This window comes from Nerophis lumbriciformis, linkage group LG09, assembly GCF_033978685.3.
Source record: "Nerophis lumbriciformis linkage group LG09, RoL_Nlum_v2.1, whole genome shotgun sequence".
NCBI lineage: Eukaryota > Metazoa > Chordata > Actinopteri > Syngnathiformes > Syngnathidae > Nerophis > Nerophis lumbriciformis.
The window spans coordinates 17,216,592-17,242,828 of NC_084556.2; the positions used below are offsets into that span (position 1 = coordinate 17,216,592).

The 26,237-nt window shown below is 42.8% G+C and overlaps 1 protein-coding gene across 4 annotated transcripts in view; it reads right to left on the minus strand.

Annotated features, from left to right (window-relative positions):
• LOC133607633 (pecanex-like protein 3) overlaps positions 1–24,389 on the minus strand; it is a 40,836-nt gene extending 16,447 nt beyond the window's left edge. For 2 of the 4 annotated variants that reach the window (XM_061962455.2, XM_061962453.2), the window contains exons 1-19: positions 24,030–24,389; positions 23,836–23,938; positions 18,529–19,017; positions 11,484–11,692; positions 11,295–11,400; positions 11,154–11,193; positions 10,977–11,072; positions 9,129–10,829; positions 6,937–7,066; positions 6,672–6,841; positions 6,410–6,467; positions 6,192–6,333; positions 5,960–6,117; positions 1,358–1,511; positions 1,235–1,267; positions 990–1,161; positions 790–900; positions 610–701; positions 416–525 (exon numbers count right to left, since the gene is read on the minus strand). In XM_061962455.2, the coding sequence (XP_061818439.1) occupies positions 416–525; positions 610–701; positions 790–900; positions 990–1,161; positions 1,235–1,267; positions 1,358–1,511; positions 5,960–6,117; positions 6,192–6,333; positions 6,410–6,467; positions 6,672–6,841; positions 6,937–7,066; positions 9,129–10,829; positions 10,977–11,072; positions 11,154–11,193; positions 11,295–11,400; positions 11,484–11,692; positions 18,529–18,681 (3,635 nt within the window). In that variant the 5' untranslated portion in view covers positions 18,682–19,017; positions 23,836–23,938; positions 24,030–24,389. The remainder of the gene's footprint in view (positions 1–415; positions 526–609; positions 702–789; positions 901–989; positions 1,162–1,234; positions 1,268–1,357; positions 1,512–5,959; positions 6,118–6,191; positions 6,334–6,409; positions 6,468–6,671; positions 6,842–6,936; positions 7,067–9,128; positions 10,830–10,976; positions 11,073–11,153; positions 11,194–11,294; positions 11,401–11,483; positions 11,693–18,528; positions 19,018–23,835; positions 23,939–24,029) is intronic. The other 2 variants (XM_061962456.2, XM_061962454.2) reach the window with 2 other exon arrangements.
• Positions 24,390–26,237: the final 1,848 nt, after the last annotated feature.

Genomic DNA, 26,237 nt, shown 5'->3' on the forward strand with positions numbered 1-26,237 from the left:
CACACACGAACATGGCAATTTATTGGTGCCTGAGAAGTTATCAAGTTTTTTTTCATTTATTGTTAAATTAATTGACTTATTGATTGTGCGCCCAGGCCTAGCTATATTAAGTACTATCCGTCAGTCAGCTGCAGACGTGGGATCTAAAAGTCTTTTTTTCAGCAAAGGTAATGTTGCTATTAAAAAGTGACTGTAATGTTGGCACCGTACCTATGTTAGTATTGCTAACGTTTGAGTCATCCTGTCCCACTCCTTAACGTTGTTGAATGTCATACATGGCATTAATTGGACACATGAAGAGTTACAGTGTAAATGTAAAGAGTGGATTCAATACACAATGTTCCAAGTAGGTCTTATTAAAAGTATTTTAAATTTTCTAAATTCAACCTTAAGAAATAATATAAAATATACTGACAACAGGATGGTGGGATCGCTGCTTTGACGGCTCAAGTGGTAGGACAAGGCCAGCAGCAAGCCGCAAAAGACAGAGAACAGTACTGGCACATGTGCGTCCCCCCACGGCGCCTTTGAGGTGAGAAAAACACAATTGCAGCTCTGGACCATGAAGTTTTTTCAACCACAGCAAAGTTTTTTTTATGTGGCACTTACATTGATGGCACCGAGGCAAAATCCATACAGCAGAGCGGCCACCAGCACGCTGCGTATGAGGCTGAATAGAGACGAGAGGGGGCTGGTGGTGGCTGAGGAGGGACAGAAAAATGAATCCAACAACGCATAAATATGCATTTAATAGCCAACACAGAAAAGGCTGAAGAGTCCCGCTCTTACCTGTTCCACCAAAAACATGCATGTCGATCTGCTCCAACAGACACATGACAAAGGTATTGACCTGAGGTAGCCAGCCAAACAGGAAGATGACTGGGAAACACAAGGCCAACACTGCCAGGGTGATAAAAAGACATTACCGTATGTGATGCATGTATTGCACAACCATTAACATGTTAACCAAGGCAAATGTGCAGACTTACCCAGGAGCATATCTCTGACACAAAGCAGGAAGTGTGCGGAGAAGAAGGTGACGCCGTACAGGGAGACGGGTTGCACACTGCTAGAGCGGCCGGACAAGTCAAAGACCCAAATCAACACGCAGCACAAGCAGAAGTAAACAGGCCGACTGTACACGATGATCCAGTTATGACCCTGTTCACAACAGAAAGGGTGTTAATTAAAGTCACAAGGAATCAAAACAAATGAGGGCGAGTACAGTACTCACATGCATGGGAGAGGCTGCATCTGGTTGTACACTCTGAAACACAAAAAGGATGCTTAGAAGCTTTATGTATACAGTATGTCATATGGATTTAGTAGTAAATGTCTATGTGTGTGACATTTGTACCTTAAGTAAGGAGTATTGGCAGCTTGCAATGACCAGGCAGAACTGGAAGACCCAGATGTCCCTGAAAAAGCCCTGGAGCAGCAGTTGAAACCCCAAAAAGGCCACCAAACTGGCCAGCACAACAGCAAACACGTTTTCTCCAACACGCCGGTTCCTGACAACATAATAAAATAGGTCTTTATTAGGACTGTCTACGGTAATGCATGTGATTGATAAAACATGTTTTATCGCGTTAGCATAAATGAATGAAGATTAATCACAGTGTTTGTTTTGACTGCCTAATTTTCTTCTTCGTTATTGTCAACGACCTATTTTCCCTTGACAAAATTAGGACGATAAGGAATGAAAGCAAAAGCATATTAACTAAAACAATGACAAAATCAATTGACAATTTAGTCAACTAACTAAAACCAGACGAACATGTTGACAGAGACAAAATCCAATCATATTTAATCTTGTCCGGGTGGGACAAAATATTCAATCACAGTTGAATGTGGATGAGGGGCGGGTGGAAAAGCATAAAGGGTATCCAATCAGAACTACTGGTTTGTAAGGCACATAGTTTTGATTTTTCACTTGGGAAAGCAAGAATCAATACAAAACATCGGCTGATGACTTTATGAAATTCTTTACTAAGAAAATTTCACTAACTAGAAAGGAGTTTAAAGATAACGCAGCCCAGCTCCAACTGGGTTCTATTAACGCAGATACGAATGTACCGGTATGTACGATGGATATTGCCCTCCAAAAATAATCTCTCTTTTTGAAGAAATAACATTAGAGAAAATTCTGCGACTTGTAAATGGGACAAAACAAACAACATGTTTACTTGACCCACTTCCTGGGAAACTTATCAAGGAGCTGTTTGTAATATTAGGACCATCAGTGCTAAATATTATTAACGTATCACTTTCCTCTTGCACTGTTCCCCTAGCATTCAAAAAAGCGATTATTCATCCTCTGCTCAAAAGACTTAACCTCGATCCTGACCTTATGGTGAACTACCGGCCGGTGTCCCACCTTCCCATTATTTTGAAAATCCTCCAAAAAAATTGTTGCACAGCAGCTAAATGAACACTATTGGTATGTTAGATTTAGCCTTTTCTTGGTTGGAGTATGTTAAGGTAACGTGCGGAGTTCCACAGGGTTCGGTTCTTGGCCCAGCACTCTTCAGCATCTACATGCTGCCACTAGGTGACATATGTAAATACAGTGTTAGCTTTCACTGTTATGCTGATGACACCCAACTCTACATGCCCCGAAAGCTGACCAACAAGCCAGATTGTACTCACCTGGAGGCGTGTCTGAATGAAATTAAACAATGGAGGCCCGCTAACTTTTTGCAACTCAACGCTAAGAAAACGGAAATGCTGATTATCTGTCCTGCTAGACATCGGCACCTATTTAATAATACCACCTTAACATTTGACAACAAAACAATTACACAAAGCGACTCGGCTGCTAGACTTTTGGCAAGAACAAGAAAGTTTGATCATATTATGCCTATACTGGCTCACCTGCACTGGCTTCCTGTGCACTCAAGATGCAACTTTAAGGTTTTACTACTCATGTATAAAACACTAAACGGTCTAGCTCCATCTTATCTTGCTGATTGTATTGTACCATATGTCCCGGCCAGAAATCAGCGTTCAAAGAACTCCGGCTTATTAGTGATTGCCAGAGCCCAAAAAAAGTCTGCGGGGTTCAGAGCATTTTCTATTTGGGCTTCAATACTCTGAAATGCCCTACCGGTAACAATTAGAGATGCTACCTCAGTAGAAGCTTTTAAGTCCCATCTTAAAACTCATTTGTATACTCTAGCCTTTAAATAAACCCCTTTTTAGACCAGTTGATCTGCTGTTTCTCTTTTTTGCTCTGCCCGCCTCTCCTTTATCAGGTGACCACGGATCAGCCTCCATGGAGGACGCGCTAGCTGTTCCAAGTCGGGACCCAGGATGGACCATTCCTCTTTGCATCAGTTGGTGATGTCTCTGCGCTGCTGACTTGTCTCCATTCAAGATAATCCCCTGCTGGCCTCCCAATGGACTGGACTTTCACATGAAATCGCGACCCAGGTGGACCACTTCTTATGCATCAGTCGGTGACGTCTCTTCACCCCGACGTGGCTCCATGCAAGAGGATCCCCTGCTGGCCCCACTTTGGACTGGACTCTCACATTATTAAACGTATCCACTCGGCATCCATTGCACCGGTTACCCGGGGGTAGGGGGCTCCCATATCTGCAGTACCTTCCAAGGTTTCTTGTTGTTTCCATTGGGTTTAGTTTTTTCTTGCCCCGATGTGGGATCTGAGCAGAGGATGTCATTGTGGCTTGTGCAGCCCTTTGAGACACTTGTGATTAAGGGCTGTATAAGTAAACTTTGATTGATTGATTGATTAATACAATATGTCTTCTACGCCAGGAAGAAAGAGAAGAGGGGACATATGGACTCACTTCACCTTTTCCGCGGTAGACAACAAAACAACATGTAAACCCTGTGGCTCGATTTTCTTTGGCAAAAATACAACCAAATTGAAGCGCCATCTGCAGACTTACCATCAGAACATCTACACTACAGTAAGGAGGCTGAAGCTAATACTTGTAAATTACTCATACTGTACTAAATTACTGTTACCATTAAAGGGGAACATTATCACAATTTCAGAAGGGTTAAACCATTAAAAATCAGTTCCCAGTGGCTTATTTTATTTTTCGAAGTTTTTTCAAAATTTTACCCATCACGCAACATCCCTAAAAAAAGCTTCAAAGTGCCTGATTTTAACCATCGTTGTATACACCCGTCCATGTTCCTGTGACGTCACACAGTGATGCCAATACTAACAAACATGGCGCATAGAACAGCAAGGTATAGCGACATTAGCTCGGATTCAGACTCGGATTTCAGCGGCTTAAGCGATTCAACAAATTACGCATGTATTGAAACGGATGGTTGTAGTGTGGAGGCAGGTAGCGAAAATGAAATTGAAGAAGAAACTGAAGCTATTGAGCCATATGTTTGAACCGTATGCAAGCGAAAACGACGAAAACGACACGACAGCCAGCGACACGGGAGAAAGCGAGGACGAATTCGGCGATCGCCTTCTAACCAACGATTGGTATGTGTTTGTTTGGCATTAAAGGAAACTAACAACTATGAACTAGGTTTACAGCATATGAAATACATTTGGCAACAACATGCACTTTGAGAGTGCAGACAGCCCAGTTTTCATCAATTTAATATATTCTGTAGACATACCCTCATCCGCTCTCTTTTCCTGAAAGCTGATCTGTCCAGTCCAGTTGGAAATGCATCTGCTTTGAGTGTCGCAGGATATCCACACATTCTTACCATCTCTGTCGTGGCATAGCATTCGTCGGTAAAGTGTGCGGAACAAACGTCCAATTTCTTGCCACTTTCGCATCTTTGGGCCACTGGTGCAACTTGAATCCGTCCCTGTTCGTGTTGTTACACCCTCCGACAACACACCGACGAGGCATGATGTCTCCAAGGTACGGAAAGCAGTCGAAAAAAACGGAAAATAACAGAGCTGATTTGACTCGGTGTTTGTAATGTGTTTGAGAAAATGGCGGATTGCTTCCCGATGTGACGTCACGTTGTGACGTCATCGCTCCGAGAGCGAATAATAGAAAGGCGTTTAATTCGCCAAAATTCACCCGTTTAGAGTTTGGAAATCGGTTAAAAAAAATATATGGTCTTTTTTCTGCAACATCAAGGTATATATTGACGCTTACATAGGTCTGGTGATAATGTTCCCCTTTAAAGACCGTAGAGCAAAAGCAAAACTGCATACTTTACCACATGTTGGAAAATAAATACTAAAAAACTAACTACTTTTGTAGTAGACAATGACTATAACTATACCTGTACAGTTCACTTTAATCAATGTTCAGCCAATGTTCTGTTCAGATATTAATTGCACAACTTCACAACCCAAAAGACCAGATGTATCATTTGTCAAGCTAACACACAAAGAAAGACAGCAATGTGAGACATATACCGGTATCCTTTAGTTTTATAACACTGGTTGCTGTATTTACATGGGACTGTTAGTTTTATTACTACACTGGTTGCTGTATTTATTTTCTTCAAGTTATGCACTCCAAATTTCCAATAGTTCACATATACAACTTGTGTATGTAAATAATGTAACACTATATTATAGCAGTTCCCATTACATTCTTAATGTTAGGATTAATGCGTCAAATACATGTTTGTTCCATTTCCATTATTCCCTGTTAAATAAATACAATTATTTTAATACAAGCGTACGCAATTCTACTGTCACCCAGTTTTAAGCATATCAATGTTTTGCAGTTAGTTCACTAAACATTTAAAAACATGTTCCTGTATAACATTCAGACTACAAAATTGCATTTGTAGCCAAACATTGGGGTATTTTCTTAAGCAAATTTTATATATGCAAGCAAATAACCTGTCATTAATCATGATTAGTCACAGTTCAAGAGTGTGATTAATCTGATTGAAAAAAATATCACTTGACAGCCCTAGTTTTTATATATTGACACTAATCATATTGCTGAACAAAGTGCCCAAAGGTAGCGGCGCTGGTCTGGCTCACCTGTCCAACAAGGCCATAAGAGCTAATCGATCGTAGCGGACCCTCAACCACTTCCCAGGCAGCACCCAAAAGCGATAGTACTGTTTGGGTTTAGCTTTCTCCTCAATCATCAGTGTGTTTTCTTGGGACTCCTGCAAGGACTCATGATCCAGGTCAAACTGCAGACAGGTTGGGATGGGTTTTAAAAAAGTGCTAACATTGAGGATAAAATACAAGGACAATGAACGCTAACCTCAGGTATTTCCAGAGGCACCCTTCGCACCTGCATGCCCTGTAGGACCACTGGTCTGGGTTGCAGCATGGACAGGACCGGGGCTCCCTCCTGGACCTCTGTTGAGGTGAAGCTTGAGGACTGGGACTGCCTCTCCCTTTCCCTACAAGCAAGAGCTTCAGCTTTCAGCAGTGCTACTTTTCAAAGCTGAAAGATTAATTAAAAGCACTGTAACTTACTGAACTGGGTCTTCATAACCTCCTCCAGCAGGTCCAAAAGTGTAAGACCTTTTCACTCCTGATACACAACAGAGAGAATCATTTAATGCAATTTCCAGCTTTTTTTCCCCCTGCTCGAATTACTAAAAAGTTAACTATCCTCTCTCTTCCTTCTTAAACGACAGACATGAGAGCTGCATTGATCTCTTCATTTCACAAAAATAGAAAAGCTGCTTTTATTCAGGAAACGTTGAACTTTATTCCCTGAAAGCAAAAGACGCACCGCTCTCATCAAAAAAGTAGTGCACGGCGCCCTCTGATGTGTCGTCAAAGGTGGAGGCCTCGTGGATGCCGCTGCGGGGGAGCAGCAGTGATGAGGCAAACTGTAAGGCGGACGGGAGGGTGCGGGTCCGCGAGTGGGAGGAGGTCCGAGCCCTTTGTAGGTCCTGGAGGCTAATGGAAGCAGAAAAAAATTGCAGTCTTTAGACTTTTTTACGGTTACACTTAAAAACACACATCAGCAACTTTCTTTAAAAAGTGGGGCTGACCTGGGAGGGGATCCCATGGTGGAAGGAGGAGGTGTAGGGTTGGTCCCAGCATTGTGTCGCCTGCGGATAGCCTGGGTCCTCTTTACACTGCTGACAGAGTCGTGTTTGCCTCCTTCCTCCAGCGCCAGAGCTGCAGAGAACCCAATTGTTATGTTCAGTGCCAGGCAGAACACCAGTGGCTTAGGGCCTACCGTATTTTTCGGACTATAAGTCGCAGTTTTTTTTCATAGGTGCGACTTATACTCAGGAGCAACTTATGTGTGAAATTATTAACACATTTCTGTAAAATATCAAATAATATTATTTAGATCATTCACGTAAGAGACTAGACGTATAAGATTTAATCGGATTTAGCGATTTGGAGTGACAGATTGTTTGGTAAACGTACAGCACGTTCTATATGTTATAGTTATTTGAATGACTCTTACCATAAAATGTTACGTTAACATACCAGGCACGTTTTTAGTTGGTTATTTATGCGTCATATAACGTACACTTATTGAGCCTGTTGTTCACTATTCTTTATTTATTTTAAATTGCCTTTCAAATGTCTATTCTTGGTGTTGGGTTTTATCAAATAAATTTCCCCAAAAAATGCGACTTATACTCCAGTGCGACTTATATATGTTTTTTTCCTTCTTTATTATGCACTTTCGGCCAGTGCGACTTATACTCCGAAGCGACTTATAGTCCGAAAAATACGGTATATGTGCTTAAGTGAAACATGGTGAACAACTGTACGGATTCTGGCAGCGTAGCGTTCTTCCACTCGACTAAGTCTGTAAGTGCGCGCCTTCATTCAACATGTGCGCTTTGGGTGGAGCGAGCCCTAAAGGTGCCCGTTCCCTGTCAAATCTAGCATTCTGCGTATTCTCCCGTCGACTTAAGTACTTTTGTTCTCATGCTCTTCTGACGCAGGAATAAGTACAGCGCCCCAATAAGGTGCACTTGAATTGCATGCAGTGTACACCACACATAATAAAATGATAAAAGAAACTTCCAGAAAACTATCAAACCTATTCTGATCGCTTCAATTGAGAAACCTGGAAACATCCATTGAGGACCACTATCAAAAATCAAAATGCACATTGTTGTCTTGTGAGTGTGCCCACAGCGAAATGGTACCGTGTGTATATCTGCCTGTTTTGGGCATCCTGGTACTAACTGATGTTCAATGCATCTGGACAGTGATAATTGAACTATCCATCCATCCATTTTCAACCGCTTATTCCCTTTTGGGGTTGCGGGGGGCGCTGGAGCCTATCTCAGCTACAATCGGGCGGAAGGCGGAGTACACCCTGGACAAGTCGCCACCTCATCGCAGGGCCAACACAGATAGACAGACAACATTCACACTCACATCCACACACTAGGGCCAATTTTAGTGTTGTCAATCAACTTATCCCCAGGTGCATGTCTTTGGAGGTGGGAGGAAGCCGGAGTACCCGGAGGGAACCCACGCAGTCACGGGTAGAACATGCAAACTCCACACAGAAAGATCCCGAGCCCGGGATTGAACCCAAGACTACTATGTGACTATTAAATACAAAATACATATATTATGTAGCATCTATGTATTGATTTTTTTGAGAGTTAATATCAAAGTGTCACACTTTACCGCACAAGCACACACACAGCTGTCAATGCAAGGCCCTCTGAAGCGTCACGGTTTTACAAACATTTGTACTAAACAGAACTCAAGTCAAACAAAATTTAAACTACGGATTATTATTCCCATCAAGCCAGGAAGAAGAAACCAATGTAGTGTGCATATACACACTATATCACCATGACAACATACGTTCAGCTGGCAAGCACTGCTTGGATTGATACGGGCGGTTTAAACAAAGTGTTATCTTTTTCATGCATTCCAATGACATCAACGAGTGTTGATGGCAAAGCCCGCTTAGTAATGAACTCGCCTTCATTCCAAACTTAAGCACTTTTGCTAGACTTGGGCGTGTATGTAGGTTGGATGTGTGAATACCAATAAGAGAAACGTGCGTAACTTCAAGCGCTAAAAAAAACAGTTAAGCGCAAATAGGAGAACAGGGCCCTTACTGTTCCAAACTCTTCTATGGCGATCGGAAGTGTAATGTTTGTTGAAACATGACTTATCAGTTTTAAAATCTACATTTGGCAATACTGACACCAAAACATCCTAAGGCAATATATAGGTTACATCCGCTCACCTCCTCCCACCGCCCCCTCCTCAGTCAACTCCCCTCCACGCCAACCCATCTGGTTGCCAGTCCAAGAGCCTCCAAGAGAATCCAACCGATGATGATGAGGTCCAGGGAAGCTCTCCATGTGGATGGTGCGAGCCTCCAAGTCAGACTTGGACATGGTGAGAGTGCGTGGTGCAGGTGTGGAAGTAGATGGCATGGTGTGTAGAGTAGAAGGCGGAGCTGTTGCGTTGTTTTGACTTGAACCTGCTCCGTCCATACTGAGCACCCTGGCGTGAGTCTTAGCGCTGGCTGTGCTCGACGAGCGCTGAGCAGCACGAGAATATGAAGGACCACCGGGTTCGGCTAAATCCTCTTCCAGCGGAGTGGGCAGCTGAGCGGCCGCGGGCAGAGGTAATGCGGGGCCGGCATTAACAAGGTCTGGGGAGTAGCAGGAGGTGGAGGAGCTGGAGTCGTCTTCATCTGAGCTGTAGCGGCGCTGAGACCCCAGACTGGATGCTGCGCTCATGTCGCTGCCATCGTCCTCGTCACTGGAATCCTCGAAGAGACTTTCACTGTAAGCCTTGGCGCCGAGCCGGTTGCGCACAGGGATGTAATCTCTGTGCTGTCTATGATTGTGGTGACGCCTGTAAGAACCACAGTCAAAACTACTACTTCCTGCGCCGGCTCGTCTTCGAGGAGCTTTCCGCCGGCCTGGCCTGTGGCCAACATTACTGCCACTGGCCCGCAGTAGCTTCAAGTCTTTGGGCCGCACAACCTGCTGGGCAGACTGATCTGACACCAGGAAGGGGGTGGAGGAAATGGGTAGAGCGGGCTCGGAACACACTGAACCCAGAGCCAGCCCTGAGGGCACAGAAGTAGCTTGCCTAGGTGGAGGTAGGGGGGGAACAGAGACGGTTCTGTCTAAGTCACAAACGTCTGAGTGGCCACTACTCGAAGGGGAAGAGTTGTGAAAAATGGGAGCTTGTGGGATGTCTGAGGGTGCAGGCGGTAAATCGTCTCCTTCAACAAGTGTCCTGTCAAGGGCCTGGCTGGGGGAGACATCTTTGGAAGGTGAGCGTAGCAGCACACTGTCAGACAGGTTATCTGTGTCACTGCCATCCTGTCCTGCTGGGATCTCTGCAGCCTTGGGGACATTATCCCTCGCTGCCAGCGTCGACGTCTGTCCATCCGGGGGCTTGGGTTGGCTGAAAGATGGGCTTTCAAGCTGAGTGGAATCCGTCTTTTCACTGCGGTAGCTGCTTACGGTGCTCAGCGTCTCACGGTCAGTAGTGGCTCCACCTCCACTGAAGCAGCTGTCTGTAGATCCAGCAGCTAGAGCTACCCCACTGCGGCAACCTGGGTGCTCGGTCCCAGGCACAAAAACCACAGGATCAAGACCCAAACCCAAAAGATTTTCACTCAGCTCCTCACTTAAGCTACTCTTTATAAGAGGACTCAGGGGGGTTTCCCCTAGACTCTCAGACTCGGCAGAGGGGCTGAGGGGCGAATAAGCTAACCCATTGTCCTCGGAAATCTTTTGAGGCGCCTCCACCTCCTGCAATGCTTCTTTATCGCCTCCATCTTCTTGACTGGAAGGTGAAGGGGGTACAGACAGATATTCTCCTGGTTCTCCAAATCCGGAGGCCATTCCGGAGAGTCCCATTAGACCTGGGAAGTTACCTCCCAGGGCAGCAGCAATGCAGGACTGGACCATGCTCGGAGCTCCTGACAGAGAAATAGACCAAAATCAGATAAAAAAAGCAAGCTTTGTGCATTAATTTGGTTTTAGAGCAGCTTTACGTCTATGTAATATAAACAACATTAAGCACTAATCAAATGAAGACGGACTGTGACTAAAAAAAGGAGACTTACTGATGGTGTCCTGAGAACTTTGCCGCAGCATTTCGCGATGAGCGGAGGTAACGATCACGTTATTGCTTCCCTGTTCTCGCAATAACTCTTTCATATCTAAAGAAAACAAACATTGTTTAACTACAGTACAAAACATATAATATTACTTGAGGTATCCGTGAAAGGAAGAACACTGACCCTTTGTCCCCCCTGAATCCTCAAGCTGGGGTAAGAACTCCTGCACAATAAAAAAAAAACGCACAAAAAGCGACATTTTGCGTAAATGATCAGTTTAAGAGGTGAAGTCCGTGGCAAACAGCGTTGGACAACATTGCTCACCGACACCTGGTTGAGTCCAAACAACGAGTGCTGAGAGCTGCACCGCACCGGAGGCGTGGAGTTGACCTTCCGAAACACCGTCATCTCCACACCAGCATGGATATCCCTGTGAGGAAGACACACAAATGAAAACAAGGCCATCATTGGTAATGCTAATTACACTTTTGTCTAAAAGCACACGGTCCTCACCTGGGTTGACTCCCATCATTCGCGCCAGAACCTTCGTCCCCTTCTTCTGTCCTTGGAGCGTCGGCAGAGAGCGAGGCCTGCTTCTTCTCGATAATCTCCCCGAGGTCAAACATGGCGTGAAGACGGTAGTTGACCACTTTGACGGCGGTAAAAAAGACGGCTACTGCGGCAGAGTACAAGCCTGCTACCACCAAGCTGGCGGGAAGAGCCTGTGGGGGAGTAAAAGAACATTACATCAACAAAACAAAAATGTCTGACGCATGTACACGTCTTATGTGACAACCCCACTAGTATATGTTTTACGGGTGCGACGATTCGTCAACAAATTTCGATAAAAAATTTGTCCTTGATAATAGTCAGTGATGTCATCGATCATGCGGGAGTCAGTGCGACCGGTGACCGGCAGCAACAAGAAGAGAGAGGCCACTGGTAACAACACAGTGGGTGAAAACATGGAAAGTATGGAAACATTTCACCGTAAAATTACCAAAAACATTTGCTCAATTTGCAAAAGGGAACTTACTTGTCATGGCAGTACGACTGTGCATTTAAAGCGGAAACTTGTCAGATATTTGGAGGATGAAGTGTCCGACTGTCCTCAGTCAGGTAGTTAGCTTATTAGCCAACAACAGAGAGACGAAGTTGTGTAAAAAATAGATTTAACTATCATTTTAACAAAAGTTAGATAGACCTCCAAGGTTTTTCATTGTAACCATTGGGTTGAGTTTATTCTTGCCTTGATGTGGGATCTGAGCCGAGGATGTCGTTGTGGCTTGTGCAGCCCTTTGAGACACTTGTGATTAAGGGTTGTATAAATAAACTTTGATTCATTGATAGTTTTGGTGTTGTATGTATTGCTGTTTTTTTAATGTTCTTTGTTTACATACAAATGTATACTTTGTTTTTGTTAGCACTTTGACTGTCATTGCTTTATATGGACAACAGTGTAATAGTATTATTTTGTAAAAGCCTAATGAGTAGCACATTTACACTATAAACAGATATTTCTGAAAGAAGTTAATCTTTATTGTTAGTGTGCACATGTCTAAAATATCTCAAGCTGAATTTAAAAATCGATGGCTAAATTAGAGACACTAAATAGATGTATACTTTGTAATCAGATAAGTCAACTAATTGTCAATGACTTGTCAATTATTAAGTTTATCGTTGGTTTTCTTCCTTTTGGCTTTTTGTATTTTTTATGTTATATTCATTTTTAATGGTATCAGTAATGGCAAAAAGGATAAATATGACAATGGGGATAGAGAACTGAAAATGCAGTTTATTACAACAGATGTATTTGTCCTGGCTGCTCGGTACAAGATGCCAACAGTCAGCAAAAACAGACGTTGATAGTTAAAGTGTGTATGCATGCACTCTAAATGCTACACTTACTACAGCAGGTAAGGGAGTATGTTTCAAATTTAAAAACCCCTCACTATTTTACGACCTTCTAAATACATTTTTCAACATTATGAGAGCCCTCTAGACATCAAATTACTCTTTAGTCAATGTTACACTCTTTTAATCCAATATAATAACGCTGCCTGAGGCTGAGCCAATCAGTGACAAAAATAATGAACAGTGTGCTCTAATTGGTTTGATCTCATCGAGTGGCCAACACTACTGTAGCATTAATATTTGTAAAATATGCTTTTTTTTACCCGTGATGTGGTGAGGCCGCAAAATTGGACTGTACTGCAGACAATTGCATATCTTTTTAACTTTATTATCTGATAATGCAACAATTATTATACTAACATATATTCCAAACAATTTTTGTCAGAATCAATATAAATACCGTATTTTTCGGACCTTAAGGCGCATTAAAAGGGGTCATATTATATTTTTTTCCCTACATTTAAAACACTTCCTTGTGGTCTACATAACATGCAATGGTGGTTCAAAATATTGCATAAATTATGTTTTACAGACCAGACCGTCTTCAGGCCGCTTTCTGACCGTATCTTCAGAACACGGCATTTTGTGAGTGCTCTTATATACATGGCTCTACTTCGACTGCATCTTCTCCCTGTCATCTTTGTTGTACCGGTAGTTTTTAGCACTTTCAAAGCAAGTCTAAGTACTGACGGATATAAGTAAGAACTGTACGCTACTTTATATTAGAAATGGCAACAGCGTAGGATGTATGTCCCATAACAAGAGGATAGAGGGAAAAAAGGAGCTCATTGACTACGGGGCAGACTGCGATGGCGGAAGCGCAAACATTCTCGGGACTTATGGAGATCCCAAATACACAAGGATGTCATTATGGCCTGTGCAGCCCTTTGAGACATTTGTGATTAAGGGCTGTACAAGTAAACTTTGATTGATTGATTGACAACAGCAGGTACCAATAGGTAAGAAAGAACTCCAGATAATATGTCTCCTAAAAGGTGCCATTTTGGGGTCCATATACTGTACATACACCATAATAGTACGTCTGACTATGGGTAGCCATAATGCTTCGCGTTCTATCAAGCAGTGCGGCTTCATAGCTTGCCAAAGTCGCACTAAAACATTTTGACAGATTTTTGAGTACCGTGTGTAATGTTATATATTCTCAAGGAAACTTAAATGTTTTGATGTTGCTTGCTTACGGGTACTTGCTACTAGAGGTGGGAATCTTTGGGCATCTCACGATTCAATTATGATTACGATTCAGGAGCTACAATTTGATTAAAAATCGATTATTGATGCATCATTAATTTATATATATTGATGCGGTTTTACATTTATTTTCATTTCACTGAATAAGCGTTTCAACACGTGCAACATTTTATAAAAAGTGCATTTCTAATAAGAAACAGTTAAATTAATTCCCATTACATTTATTATCCATCCATCCATTTTCTACCGCTTGTCACTCTTGGGGTCCCGAGGGGTGCTGGAGTCTATGTTACATTAAATGTGTGAAAAAATGGCATAAGTGCCCTATAATAAAGGAGCTGGTCGGATCTCTCAATGAGGTGGCTCGCTTCAGTCAGCCAAATTTTAGAAACGGCCTGCATTACATTATTTACAATAAATACATCGATTATCGATTATTGACGTTTACTAATCGATTTTATATTCGTCCATGTCCAAATTGAAATAAATCTACAAATTGATTATTTCCCCCACCTCCACTTGCTACCGTCATTTATTGAACAGGCTTCAGTCATCCTGCAGTCCACACGTATCTCTTATGCGTGTCTGCCATCTACTGGTCACATTTATCATGAAACCATGTACCAAAAAAAATTGCTTCGAGGCCGGTAAGCACAGCTGGGATTAGTATATACATTACAATCAGGGTGTCCCAGTGACGTGCAGTCACTAGAGGCAGGTGAAAAAAAAAAAAAATTAAATTGTTGTATGTATCCAGTGATTATACTATAAAGTTGATTTCCATTTAACTTCACCAGTTTTAGATTATTTTTATTCAAAATCGCTGAATTTTCACATTTGCCGTTCAAATACTGAGAAGAGACGGTGCGGTGAACAGCAGCCAGTTGAGGCACGTCACTCAGTGCCGCAACATGGATTGCGCAATGACTCGGCTAACTGCTGGCCTGCTGTGCAGTGAGACTGTATTGCTATATGAACTATATTATACATTTCCATAGTTTAGTTAGCTGAGGTATATAATGTACAGTGTATTTTGTCAACAACTGTATGTGTGTAAAGTATTTCTTGTACTGAGCGATCATAAAACGGCTGCAAAAGACGCACTGTGTGAGGCTCGCCTCCTGCACCCCCGCCGTAGAATTGTTATATCAACTAAAGCCCACACTTAAACTTTCCACGTGCAAGATTGAATCTATTTAAAAAAATTATTTCATAAGAAGCCAAAAAGTGCAAAAACAATAATGTTGGTGTTGGAGGAGTTGTGAATGACTGCAGGGACACAACATTAGATACACCTGCAGACTGCAGGTGTACCTAATTCACAACTCCTCCAACACGAACATTATTGTTTTTGCACTTTTTGGCTTCTTATTAAATAACTTTTGTAACCTATTTTCATGGGCTTTCCTCTTTGTGATGTTAAGTTCCTGTTATGCGCTGTTATACAGTATATGCCTTGAGCTCTTATTTTGAAGGCGCTAAGAGCGGAAGTGATGTCACGTTGCGGAGGTTTTTGAAAGAAGGTAAATAAAGTGGTCCTCGTGTAAACTGGAGCCTCCGTGTTTGTTATTTTGTAGTTTTCATACAGTATAAACCCTCGGTTACACTTTTTTTTAAATAGATTCAATCTTGCACATGGAAAGTTTAAATGAGGGTTTTAGTTGTGGACTTCATTTCTAAGTAAAGGTAAGACCATAATAACATTTTTTTAATTAAATGTGCTTTTTTGTGTGCTACAGTTTGTATGTGTCAAGTTAAAGTTAAGTTAAAGTACCAATGATTGTCACACACACACTAGGTGTAATGAAATTTGTCCTCTGCATTTGACCCATCCCCTTGATCACCCCCTGGTAGGTGAGGGGAGCAGTGGGCAGCAGCGGCGCCGCGCCTGGGAATCATTTTTGGTGATTTAACCCCCAATTCCAACCCTTGATGCTGAGTGCCAAGCACTCAAGCTTTTAAACATAACCCGTTAACTGCTGCCAATCAAATGGTGAATAAGATACTCTTTAGGGTTCATATGTTTGTAAATCTGACTGTGATGAAGTCAGTGCCTCACCAGCCATCAACCTCACCGCACGTCACTGGGGTGTCCCCAGATTGCCAAGATACCTGTTGGGTTGTGGGCTCGGGTAGCGGTGCAATCAATATGGCGTCATCACATTATTATGATACTTTTATTGTCTTTAAAAAGGCAAACAAATGTATACATACATTTAAACAAATATGTTATTATTAATTATACTATTAACATATATTTTTTAAAATATAATATGGTTTGGCTCTATTTTTCAATTGTTGCTACTTATTGTACAAATGTATTTTGTTTTTTTCTTTTCTATAGATTTCTCCAATCCTTTTTAGTCACACTTTCTTTATTAAAACAACTAGCAACAAATCTAGCATCTATTTCTAGTGGTTTTGTAAACTGTACTTGTCACAACGAAAAGCGAGCTGCAGAGAGCCTGACGTCACACTTGCTTTGTGCTGCTGGGTGATTTTGTCTCCTAAAAATGTTTTGAAGACCGCTGTCTGCGGGTATATTTCCGATATATTAAAGTGCGTCCACATTGCGGACATGTTAACTCCGATCCAGACGACCCCACGCGTATGGCTTACAATACGCCATCGCAACATCAGGTTTTGGCAGCGCTGTTCCGGTGATCAAAGTATATATTTTTTCGGCGGCCAAATTTTTGGTTCATCACTAGTCAATAATGCGCAAATAATAAACTATAGTTATCCATTCATACTGTAACTATCTGCTGGTGTTAATGTGTATGTTAGTGTGTTATGATGTTCATTTTCCCCATGGTCTGCGAACACACCGTGTCAGCGTAAATTGAGGAAGTGCCATTTCTATTATTATATATAGTATTTTTTTTACTAGAAATGGCAACAGCAAAAGATTTTAGCATTCATGTGCATGTATGAACCAGTCTGCCCCAAACCAAGTGTATAGAGAAAAATAAGGACTTTAGTGACTACAACTTTGGAATTTACAACTGGATAAAAAATGGCAGACTTGCGCAAAGCTCTTTGGGTAAACCTTACCAAATATGGAGATATTATGGAAGTATTATTATATCTTATTGTACACGGCAGACTTGTCATAAAAATCATGTGTAAATAAGACAGCCAATAGAGGGATCCTGCTTCTTGCAGATCATAGATATGCATGCGCAGATTGTATTACACCAGACTGGGGCAAATTAAGGCCCGGGGCCCACATGCAGCTCGTTAAGCTTTTCAATTTGGCCCGCCGGACATTCCCAAATCATTTTTTTAGATCTTTAAGATGGAAACTGTAGCTGCCATAATGATGTGTAGTGATGTTTTCAAATGACCATAAGTCTTGAACTATACAAAGTATTTCAATGGTTGGAATCTGCGATTTTGCATGATATACTAGTTATTATGGTAATCTAAGTTGCAGCAGCTCAGACGAGGCAGTGTGGGTGGGGAGCGTTTCCACAGAGTGACATCTTGAAATGCAGGTGTCAGGGACAGACGCGGAAGGACATTTTTACAACAAAGTTCTAAAGCTTAATGATCAGATCGTAGGTGGGTTTATTTTTTTCCCTTCGCGTTAATTTTTCACTGTGTTTGTTGCATTTTTGTTGCGTTTCGCTTGATTGTAAAACATGTCGATCGAGAGGGTGTGTGACCTTCATATGTTGTCAATATTCAGTGTTTTCATATTTAATATTGTATATCCCGCATTCTTTATATCCATATACATTCTGGATGTCTCATTCAGTAAAAAAATGTAAAATTCCATTCCGTTTTTTAAGGCCGTCTGTCATAACGTTTTTAGCTTTCAATCAGACATTATTGTGAGGTTTTGTATTAGGGTTCCTAAAAATAAATATACCGGCCCCAGACACATTTTTTTCTCTATATTTGGCCACCTAGTCAAAATAATTGCCCAGGCCTGTATTACACGCATGCACTTCTGAATGCGCGTGCACAAGTTGTATCACAAGTCACAAATCTGGATGCGCTGGCTAAAATCTTACACGGCAGAAGTGTCGCAAAAGTCACGTGTAAGTAAACAGCCTATCGAGGGTTCTTTTTGATTAGGGACAGACAGACAACTTAAAACACATGTATTCGGATCTGAATACACCCACTCGGATTGATATACAGAATTGGATTACACGAGCACAGGTAATACACGTTCGCAAGTAATTTTTGCTACAATAATATTTCCATAGATATCCTGATGTAACTAAGGCAAAATACGTCACTGAAGTCTCAAATTTCAGACGGCTCATTTGGAGCAAGTTTGAAAGAAGGCAAGATTGTTTTATAAATATCTCCGCCATGCCTCAATGGTTTGATTTTAAGTTTTCCTGATTTACAGGGATCTCAAATACACAATAACAGGTATCAACAGGTAAGAAAAATCGCTTTTGCATAATAGGAATCTCACCATGTACAGCAGAAAGGGGAAGGCCAGCAGAAATATCCACAGGTAGAGATGGAAGCAGTTAGAGAAGGTGCTCTGATGAGGGTCCACATACCACCCCCCGGTAAGCGAGGCCCACACGCCCTGTCGTAATATCTGAAGTGCTTGGGAGCCCATCTCTCCTCCTTCAGGGGGAACCCACAGCTGAAATAGTCGCTCCAACACTGTCGCCGACAAAACTGTGGAGTTGGATCCACAGTGTCTTGAGTCTATGATGGCAGTTCCATTGGTGATGGCAGATCAAGCGGGACTGTTTCATGGGGGTCGAGAGTTCTGTGTCCCGAGTGTGTGTGCACTTCAGTAAAGGTCAGGAGTCTTTGCACATCCTGGCACTTGCGTGTGCTCCCTCCCTGCACAGACGATGCCACGCTCCGGCTTAATCCTTGACGGGTAATCAGGTGAGAGACTTTGTGGTACATTGGCAACCCTTGGAGTGTGTGAGAAAACACTCATCTGTAAAAGACAGAGCAGAACACGAGTATTATATATTTTGGGCAGGGCAACATTGGGTTCATAGTAAACTTTTGATTTGAGGGACGACCTTGAATAGGTTTGAACAAAGCACTAGGATACCTTAAAAGTACACACTTGTCCATGCTTAACATGCATCCATCCATTTTCTACCGCTTGTCCCTTTTGGGGTCGCGGGGGGTGCTGGAGCCTATCTCAGCTGCATTCGGGCGGAAGGCGGAGTACACCCTGGACAAGTCGCCACCTCATCGCAGGGCCAACACAGATAGACAGACAACATTCACACACTAGGGCCAATTTAGTGTTGCCAATCAACCTATCCACAGGTGCATGTTTTTGGAGGTGGGAGGAAGCCGGAGTACCCGGAGGGAACCCACGCAGTCACGGGGAGAACATGCAAACTCCACACAGAAAGATCCCGAGTCCAGGATTGAACTCAGGACTACTCAGGACCTTCGTATTGTGACGCACATGCACTAACCCCTGTGTCACCGTGCTGCCCTCCATGCTTAACATCTACACCAAAAATCACAAAAATCAGGAGCGGAGAGACATAAAGATCTTCTCAAAGCCACTAGGTGAACGTCTAAGACAAAATAAATTGATTTTTAGTTCCTACAGCAAAAAAAGTAATAGTAGTCTGGTCTGAGCAGAAACAAGGTTTCCTACTTTCAATTAAAATTATTTTCTGTGACAAACTGGAGTCGCAGCGTTCAATTGGACAATTCCCAACTCAACTTTAGCTTCTCTCTTACTTTCCATCCTGCACTTCCTTTCAAATTATTTTTAGATTTACATTAAATCACTGAAAAATAATTTCCATAGTTACCATATGTTACACTCGCGAATCAATACAAGCAACACTTTCCAACTTAAAGTCGCTCGTTTCGTCTTTAGTCTAACGGAGCCAAATCTACCAACAAAGTCAATTGGAAACACAAAAGTGGCACAAAAAGGGGTGTTGCACAGAGTACAAGCAGAAAAGTGCTATGCCTTAATGTTGCACAGAAGGTGAATTTTAGCCTGTTTGCATTCCCTCCCAAGACAGTGGGAGAATACTTTTTACAGTTTCTACACGTTTTCCCTGATTAGTCAATAATTGTTTAGGTGTTGCATGTTTTTCAGGACGGGTGGGGACCCTAAGAAAATGCCTCCAAATATGCAGCAGAAAAAGTGTTTTTTAGGGAGTACTGTATTACATTCTCGAAGGGAAGGTTCACTGTGCTGCACTGGGACAAACCCTGAATGAAGCTCTAACAGCATATGGTGAATACAAATTAGTGTCTGGCGCCATACATATGCAATCATGTGTGCCTTTTTTATCCTGTAAAGCACTTAGTGAGCTTTCTCTGTGAAAAGTGCGATATAAATACATGTTACTTACTATTCTAATGAAATCCAATACAAGTATCAGAAATAGTGCATTGTGGGAAGCAGTTGTTCGGTATACATATTTAACTAAAATCAAAGACATGCACCTTGGGATAGGCTGAATGGCAACACTAAATTGGTCCTAGTGTGCGAATGCTTGTCTGTCTATCTGTGTTGGCCCTGCGGTGTGTTGCGACTTCTGCCTTAGTTCAGCTGGGATAGGCTCCAGCCCCCCCACGATCTCGAGAGGAGTAAACATTAGAAAATGGATGAATGGATAGTCCAACATTTATTTAAGTTTCAATTCCAGGTTGCTTGCATTCAGCAGTCTTCTCTCTCAACTTCCCTCTTGTTTTTTTTAGTTTTACGACAAACTTCTTATTACACTTGCATTGACGTTAGGAATATAAACGGAATTTTATGCATTATGTTTTAATGCGTAGCGGCTAGCCTTTTCTTTACTAAAATAAAAAAGGGAAGATATAACAAATTAAAGGACCACAACATCAGGAGCATATAACTGAGCATAACCTGCGCAGTGTCCGCCCTGAGATCGGTAGGTCGTGAGTTCAAACCCCGGCCCGAGTCATACCAAAGACTATAAAAATGGGACCCATTACATCCCTGCTTGGCACTCAGCATCAAGGGTTGGAATTGGGGGTTCCATCCATCCATCCATCCATTTTCTACCGCTTGTCCCTTTCGGGGTCGCAGGGGGTGCTGAGCCTACCTCAGCTGCATTCGGGCGGAAGGCGGGGTAATAATAAATAATAATAATGGATTCGATTTTATATCGCGCTTTTCTATTAGTAGATACTCAAAGCGCTCACAGAGAAGTGGGAACCCATAATTCATTCACACCTGGTGGTGGTAAGCTACATTTGTAGCCACAGCTGCCCTGGGGTAGACTGACGGAAGCGACGCTGCCAGTTTGCGCCTATGGCCCCTCCGACCACCACCTATCATTCATTCTCCAGTGTGAGCGGCACCGGGGGCAAGGGTGAAGTGTCCTGCCCAAGGACACAACGGCAGCGATTTGGATGTCAAGAGGCTGGGAGCGAACCTGCAACCCTCAGGTTTCTGGCACGGCTGCTCAACCCACTACGCCATACACCAGACCTGGGCATTCTGCGGCCCGCGGGCCACATCCGGCCCTCACGCGTCCCTGTCCGGCCCGCGTGAGGCCAATCATAAATTACAAAATAAATTTTAAAAAGTATCTATGTCGAGCGTGCAATACAACGGTGCTGCTTTTGTTTTGAAAAGCGTTATTTGTATTACTTCCGAGTGGACGTATAAGCGTGAGTGAATGTGAACAGCGGCAATCACAAATTCCAAAATAAAGCTTAAAAAACATCTATGTCGTGCGCGCAATACAGCTGTGCTGCTTTTATTTTGAAAAGTGTTATTTATGGACGTATGTCCGTGTGTAACCTGTGAGTGAAGGTGCACAGTGACAAGTGATGCACGGTTTACCCCCGAGACGCTTAAAAGAGAAAAGTTGATGACGAATGCCGTGTTTTCAACAAGACCTGGACTGCCAAGTATTTCTTTACAGAAATTAAAGGTAAAGCCGTGTGCTTAATGTGTGGTACGAAGCTTGCTGTGTTTAAAGAATATAATTTGAATCACCACTACACGACGAAGCACGAGGAAAAATACCAGAATATGTCCGATGAAGCGCGCGCAAGGGAGGCTGATACGTTGATGGTAAAACTGCAAACCCAACAAGGACTTTTTGCCATATTTCACACCCCCAGAATGCAGCCGTCAGGACAAGTTTCGTCATTTCTCACAAAATCGCCAGAAAAAGTAAGGCGTTTTCTGACGGAGAGTTTATTAAGGAGTGCTTATTGGACTCTGTTGCACTGATAGGCCCGGAAACTTGGAGCTTCAGCTGAAGAACAGAACGGCCGACTCTGACTGTTTTTCGCTGGCTTTGGATGAGAGCTGCGATGTACGTGACACCGCCCAGTTGCTCATCTTCTTATGTGGGATAACTGCTGACTTTCAAGTCTCGGAGTAGCTGGCAGCCATGCAGTCAATTAAAAAGGGACAACCACAGGTAATGACTTGTTCACATAGGTAAATGTGTGTTTGGACATGTTAGGACTAGAAATGGGACAAGCTGGCAGGTATGACAACAGATGGTTGTCCAAATCTGACGGGGAAAAATGTTGGACTTTTAAAGAGGATGCAGGATAAACTTTAAATTAACACTGTGCAGAAATTGACATTTTTGCATTGTATTATACATCAGGAAGTGTAGTGTAAGAATCGTTCAAAATAAAACCATCAAAAGCAATCTGCTTTTGTATAAAGTTAAGTTAGGTTAAATGAAAGTATTATTATTATTATTATTAATATTATTATTATACGGTGGCAGAGGGGTTAGTGCATCTGCCTCACAATACGAAGGTCCTGAGTAGTCTGGGGTTCAATCCCGGGCTCGGGATCTTTCTGTGTGGAGTTTGCATGTTCTCCCCGTGACTGCGTGGGTTCCCTCCGGGTACTCCGACTTCCTCCCACCTCCAAAAACATGCACCTGGGGATAGGTTGATTGGCAACACTAAATTGGCCTAAGTGTGTGAAAGTAAGTGTGAATGTTGTCTGTCTATCTGTGTTGGCCCTGCGATGAGGTGGCGACTTGTCTAGGGTGTACCCCGCCTTCCGCCCGATTGTAGCTGAGATAGGCTCCAGCGCCCCCCGCGACCCCGAAGGGAATAAGCGGTAGAAAATGGATGGATGGATGGATGGATGGATGGATTATTATTATTATTTATCTTACGGTATATCACAAATAATATTGAGCAAAATTTACTTGAAATATTGTCGATGTGGCCCTCCAGCAGTGCTCCGGTTGCTCATGCGGCCCCCGGTAAAAATTAATTGCCCACCCCTGCCATACACCCTGGACAAGTCGCCACCTCATCGCAGGGCCGGAATTGGGGGTTAAATCACCAAAAATTATTACCGATCCTGGCCATCGCTGCTGCTCACTGCTCCCCTCACCTCTCAGGGGGTGGAACAAGGAGATGGGTCAAATGCACGGGGTAATTTCACCACGACTAGTGTGTGTGTATGACTATCAGTGGTACTTTAACTTTTTTTTTTTTAATCTATATATATCTCAGGGCAGTACCACACCACTGCCAACTACTAAAGTATGTAAGAGTATGCACACTTTCATTTCTCATCTCAAATGATGCAATGTGGTTTATGTTTGAAGGCCTGTTATGGGTAGATGACATTTGTCCAACAAGCATTAGCAGGCTAACAGACAAGTTGGCCTAGCTTGTGACTAATGCATGTTATGATCGAGGAAAAGCTGCAGTCGATCGAAGCAACAACACTTGCAGTAATGTCGGTGTGTATGAGAGTGTGTGTGTGTGTGTGTGTAGACGTGATCGATAGTTGCAGAAAACGCACCGGCTGACATGCAGAGTTATCATTAGATGGCTTAAAAGGGCAGGAAGGTAGATGGCAGGCTAATGCTAGGCCTGCTGTAGCCACTCACTGTCAAGATCGTTAGCTGGGTAAACAAGAAGTAAAAACATGACAAACACTTAGTCGTTGCATTTGTTCAGCGTTAGCGTGGGGTTGTGTTGAGTAATTGTACTCACGTTGAGATCCCAGAAGGGCGATCAGTTAGCTTTAGCCGTGCAGCTTTGCCTCATATCCTTCTTCCGCATCAGTCCTTGCAAAATCTCAGAGCTTTCCTTGCCAGGATGCTAGCAGGCTAGGCGATGGCCAGAAGGAAGAAGATGTAGCCGGACTTTCCCCCCACCTCTCACTGACGGACGGCTAACTTCTCATTTCCTCAAAGGGTCTTCTTTGACATTCCAGGCGGACAGGCGTGCTTCGTTAACGGGAGTCCCCACTCATGGTGGCCGTCTTTGGTGCGACTGTGCCGGACAAATGTTTCCAGAAAGCGGCGCTAACTATGGAAGCTAATGCTACTGGTAGCCAACAACTAGTTGGCTCTCACGCGCACGCACGCACGCGCGCGTGCTCAAGTGAGTGTTCCGCGAGATATTCCCATGGCGCTGATTGGACGCGCCGGGTGACGTCACAGGGCGGGGCTCCACCCCTCACATTTAAAAACGGACCAGCATGACAGGTTGATTTATGGCAGTGGTTCTCAACCTTTTTTCAGTGTGAACATTTTTTTTAATTCAAGTACCCCCGAATCAGAGCATAGCATTTTTTGGTTGAAAAAAAGAGATAAAGAAGTAAAATACAGCACTATGTCATCAGTTTCTGATTTAGTAAAGTTAAAGTTAAAGTTAAAGTACCAATGATTGTCACACACACACTAGGTGTGGCGAGATTATTCTCTGCATTTGACCCATCACCCTTGATCACCCCCTGGGAGGTGAGGGGAGCAGTGGGCAGCAGCGGTGGCCGCGCCCGGGAATCATTTTGGTGATTTAACCCCCAATTCCAACCCTTGATGCTGAGTGCCAAGCAGGGAGGTAATGGGTCCCATTTTTATAGTCTTTGGTATGACTCGGCCGGGGTTTGAACTCACAACCTACCGATCTCAGGGCTGACACTCTAACCACTAGGCCACTGAGTAGGTAGAGTAGGTAAATTGTATAACAGTGCAAAATATTGCTCATTTGTTGTGGTCTTTCTTGAACTATTTGGAAAAAAAGATATACAAATAACTAAAAACTTGTTGAAAAAATAAACAAGTGATTCAATTATAAATAAAGATTCCTACAAAGACATGCACCTGGGGATAGGTTGATTGGCAACACTAAATTGGCCCTAGTGTGTGAATGTGAGTGTGAATGTTGTCTGTCTATCTGTGTTGGCCCTGCGATGAGGTGGCGACTTGTCCAGGGTGTACCCCGCCTTCCGCCCGATTGTCGCTGAGATAGGCTCCAGCGCCCCCCGCGACCCCGAAGGGAATAAGCGGTAGAAAATGGATGGATGGATGGATGGATGGATTTCTACACATAGAAGTAATCATCAACTTAAAGTGCCCTCTGTGGGGATTGTAATAGAGATCCATCTGGATTCATGCACTTAATTCTAAACATTTCTTCACAAAAAAAGAAATCTTTAACATCAATATTTATGGAACATGTCCACAGAAAATCTAGCTGTCAACACTGAATATTGCATTGTTGCATTTCTTTTCACAGTTCTTTTTGACAGACATTTAAAAAAAATCTCACGTACCCCTTCGCATACCTTCAAGCACCCCCAGAGGTACGCGTACCCCCATTTGAGAACCACTGATTCAGGGGCGTCACTAGCTTTTAAGGACAGGGGGCGCTTAGCCCCTAGGAGATGCACAGGATGCGAGCGAACGTTACGCACAAGCACAACACTTCACAAACGGCAAACAAAGACTTAGAAATTATTCATTGTTATTATTATTATTTTTTTTAAATGCACGGGACGAAATGAAATGCTCCCCGGGACGATGGCTTTTAACCATTTGTTTTCTTTTTCTTTTCATGTATTTATTCATTTTACATTTTATATTAAATGTCTTGGTTTTTCCTCCCTCTGAAAATCCTATGAAATGTTTAACAAGCCATCCTATAATAATACAACAGCTATTAATGTAACAATACAATAAAACAAATATATTTAATGATGTTTTTTCATTATTTTAACAATAGGCTAATGTATATTACTTTACATAGATTCTACAAGAAACACAAAACTTAAAAACTAAATTATTTACAATTGCACACACAAGGTTTCGTGCAGCTTCACTCATTGTAAAGGAAGATAATGTGCTTCGTACACCTGCAGGACCGCAAGCAAGGTCGCAGAGAAAATGCGGACTGGAATTTGAGTGATATGGACAT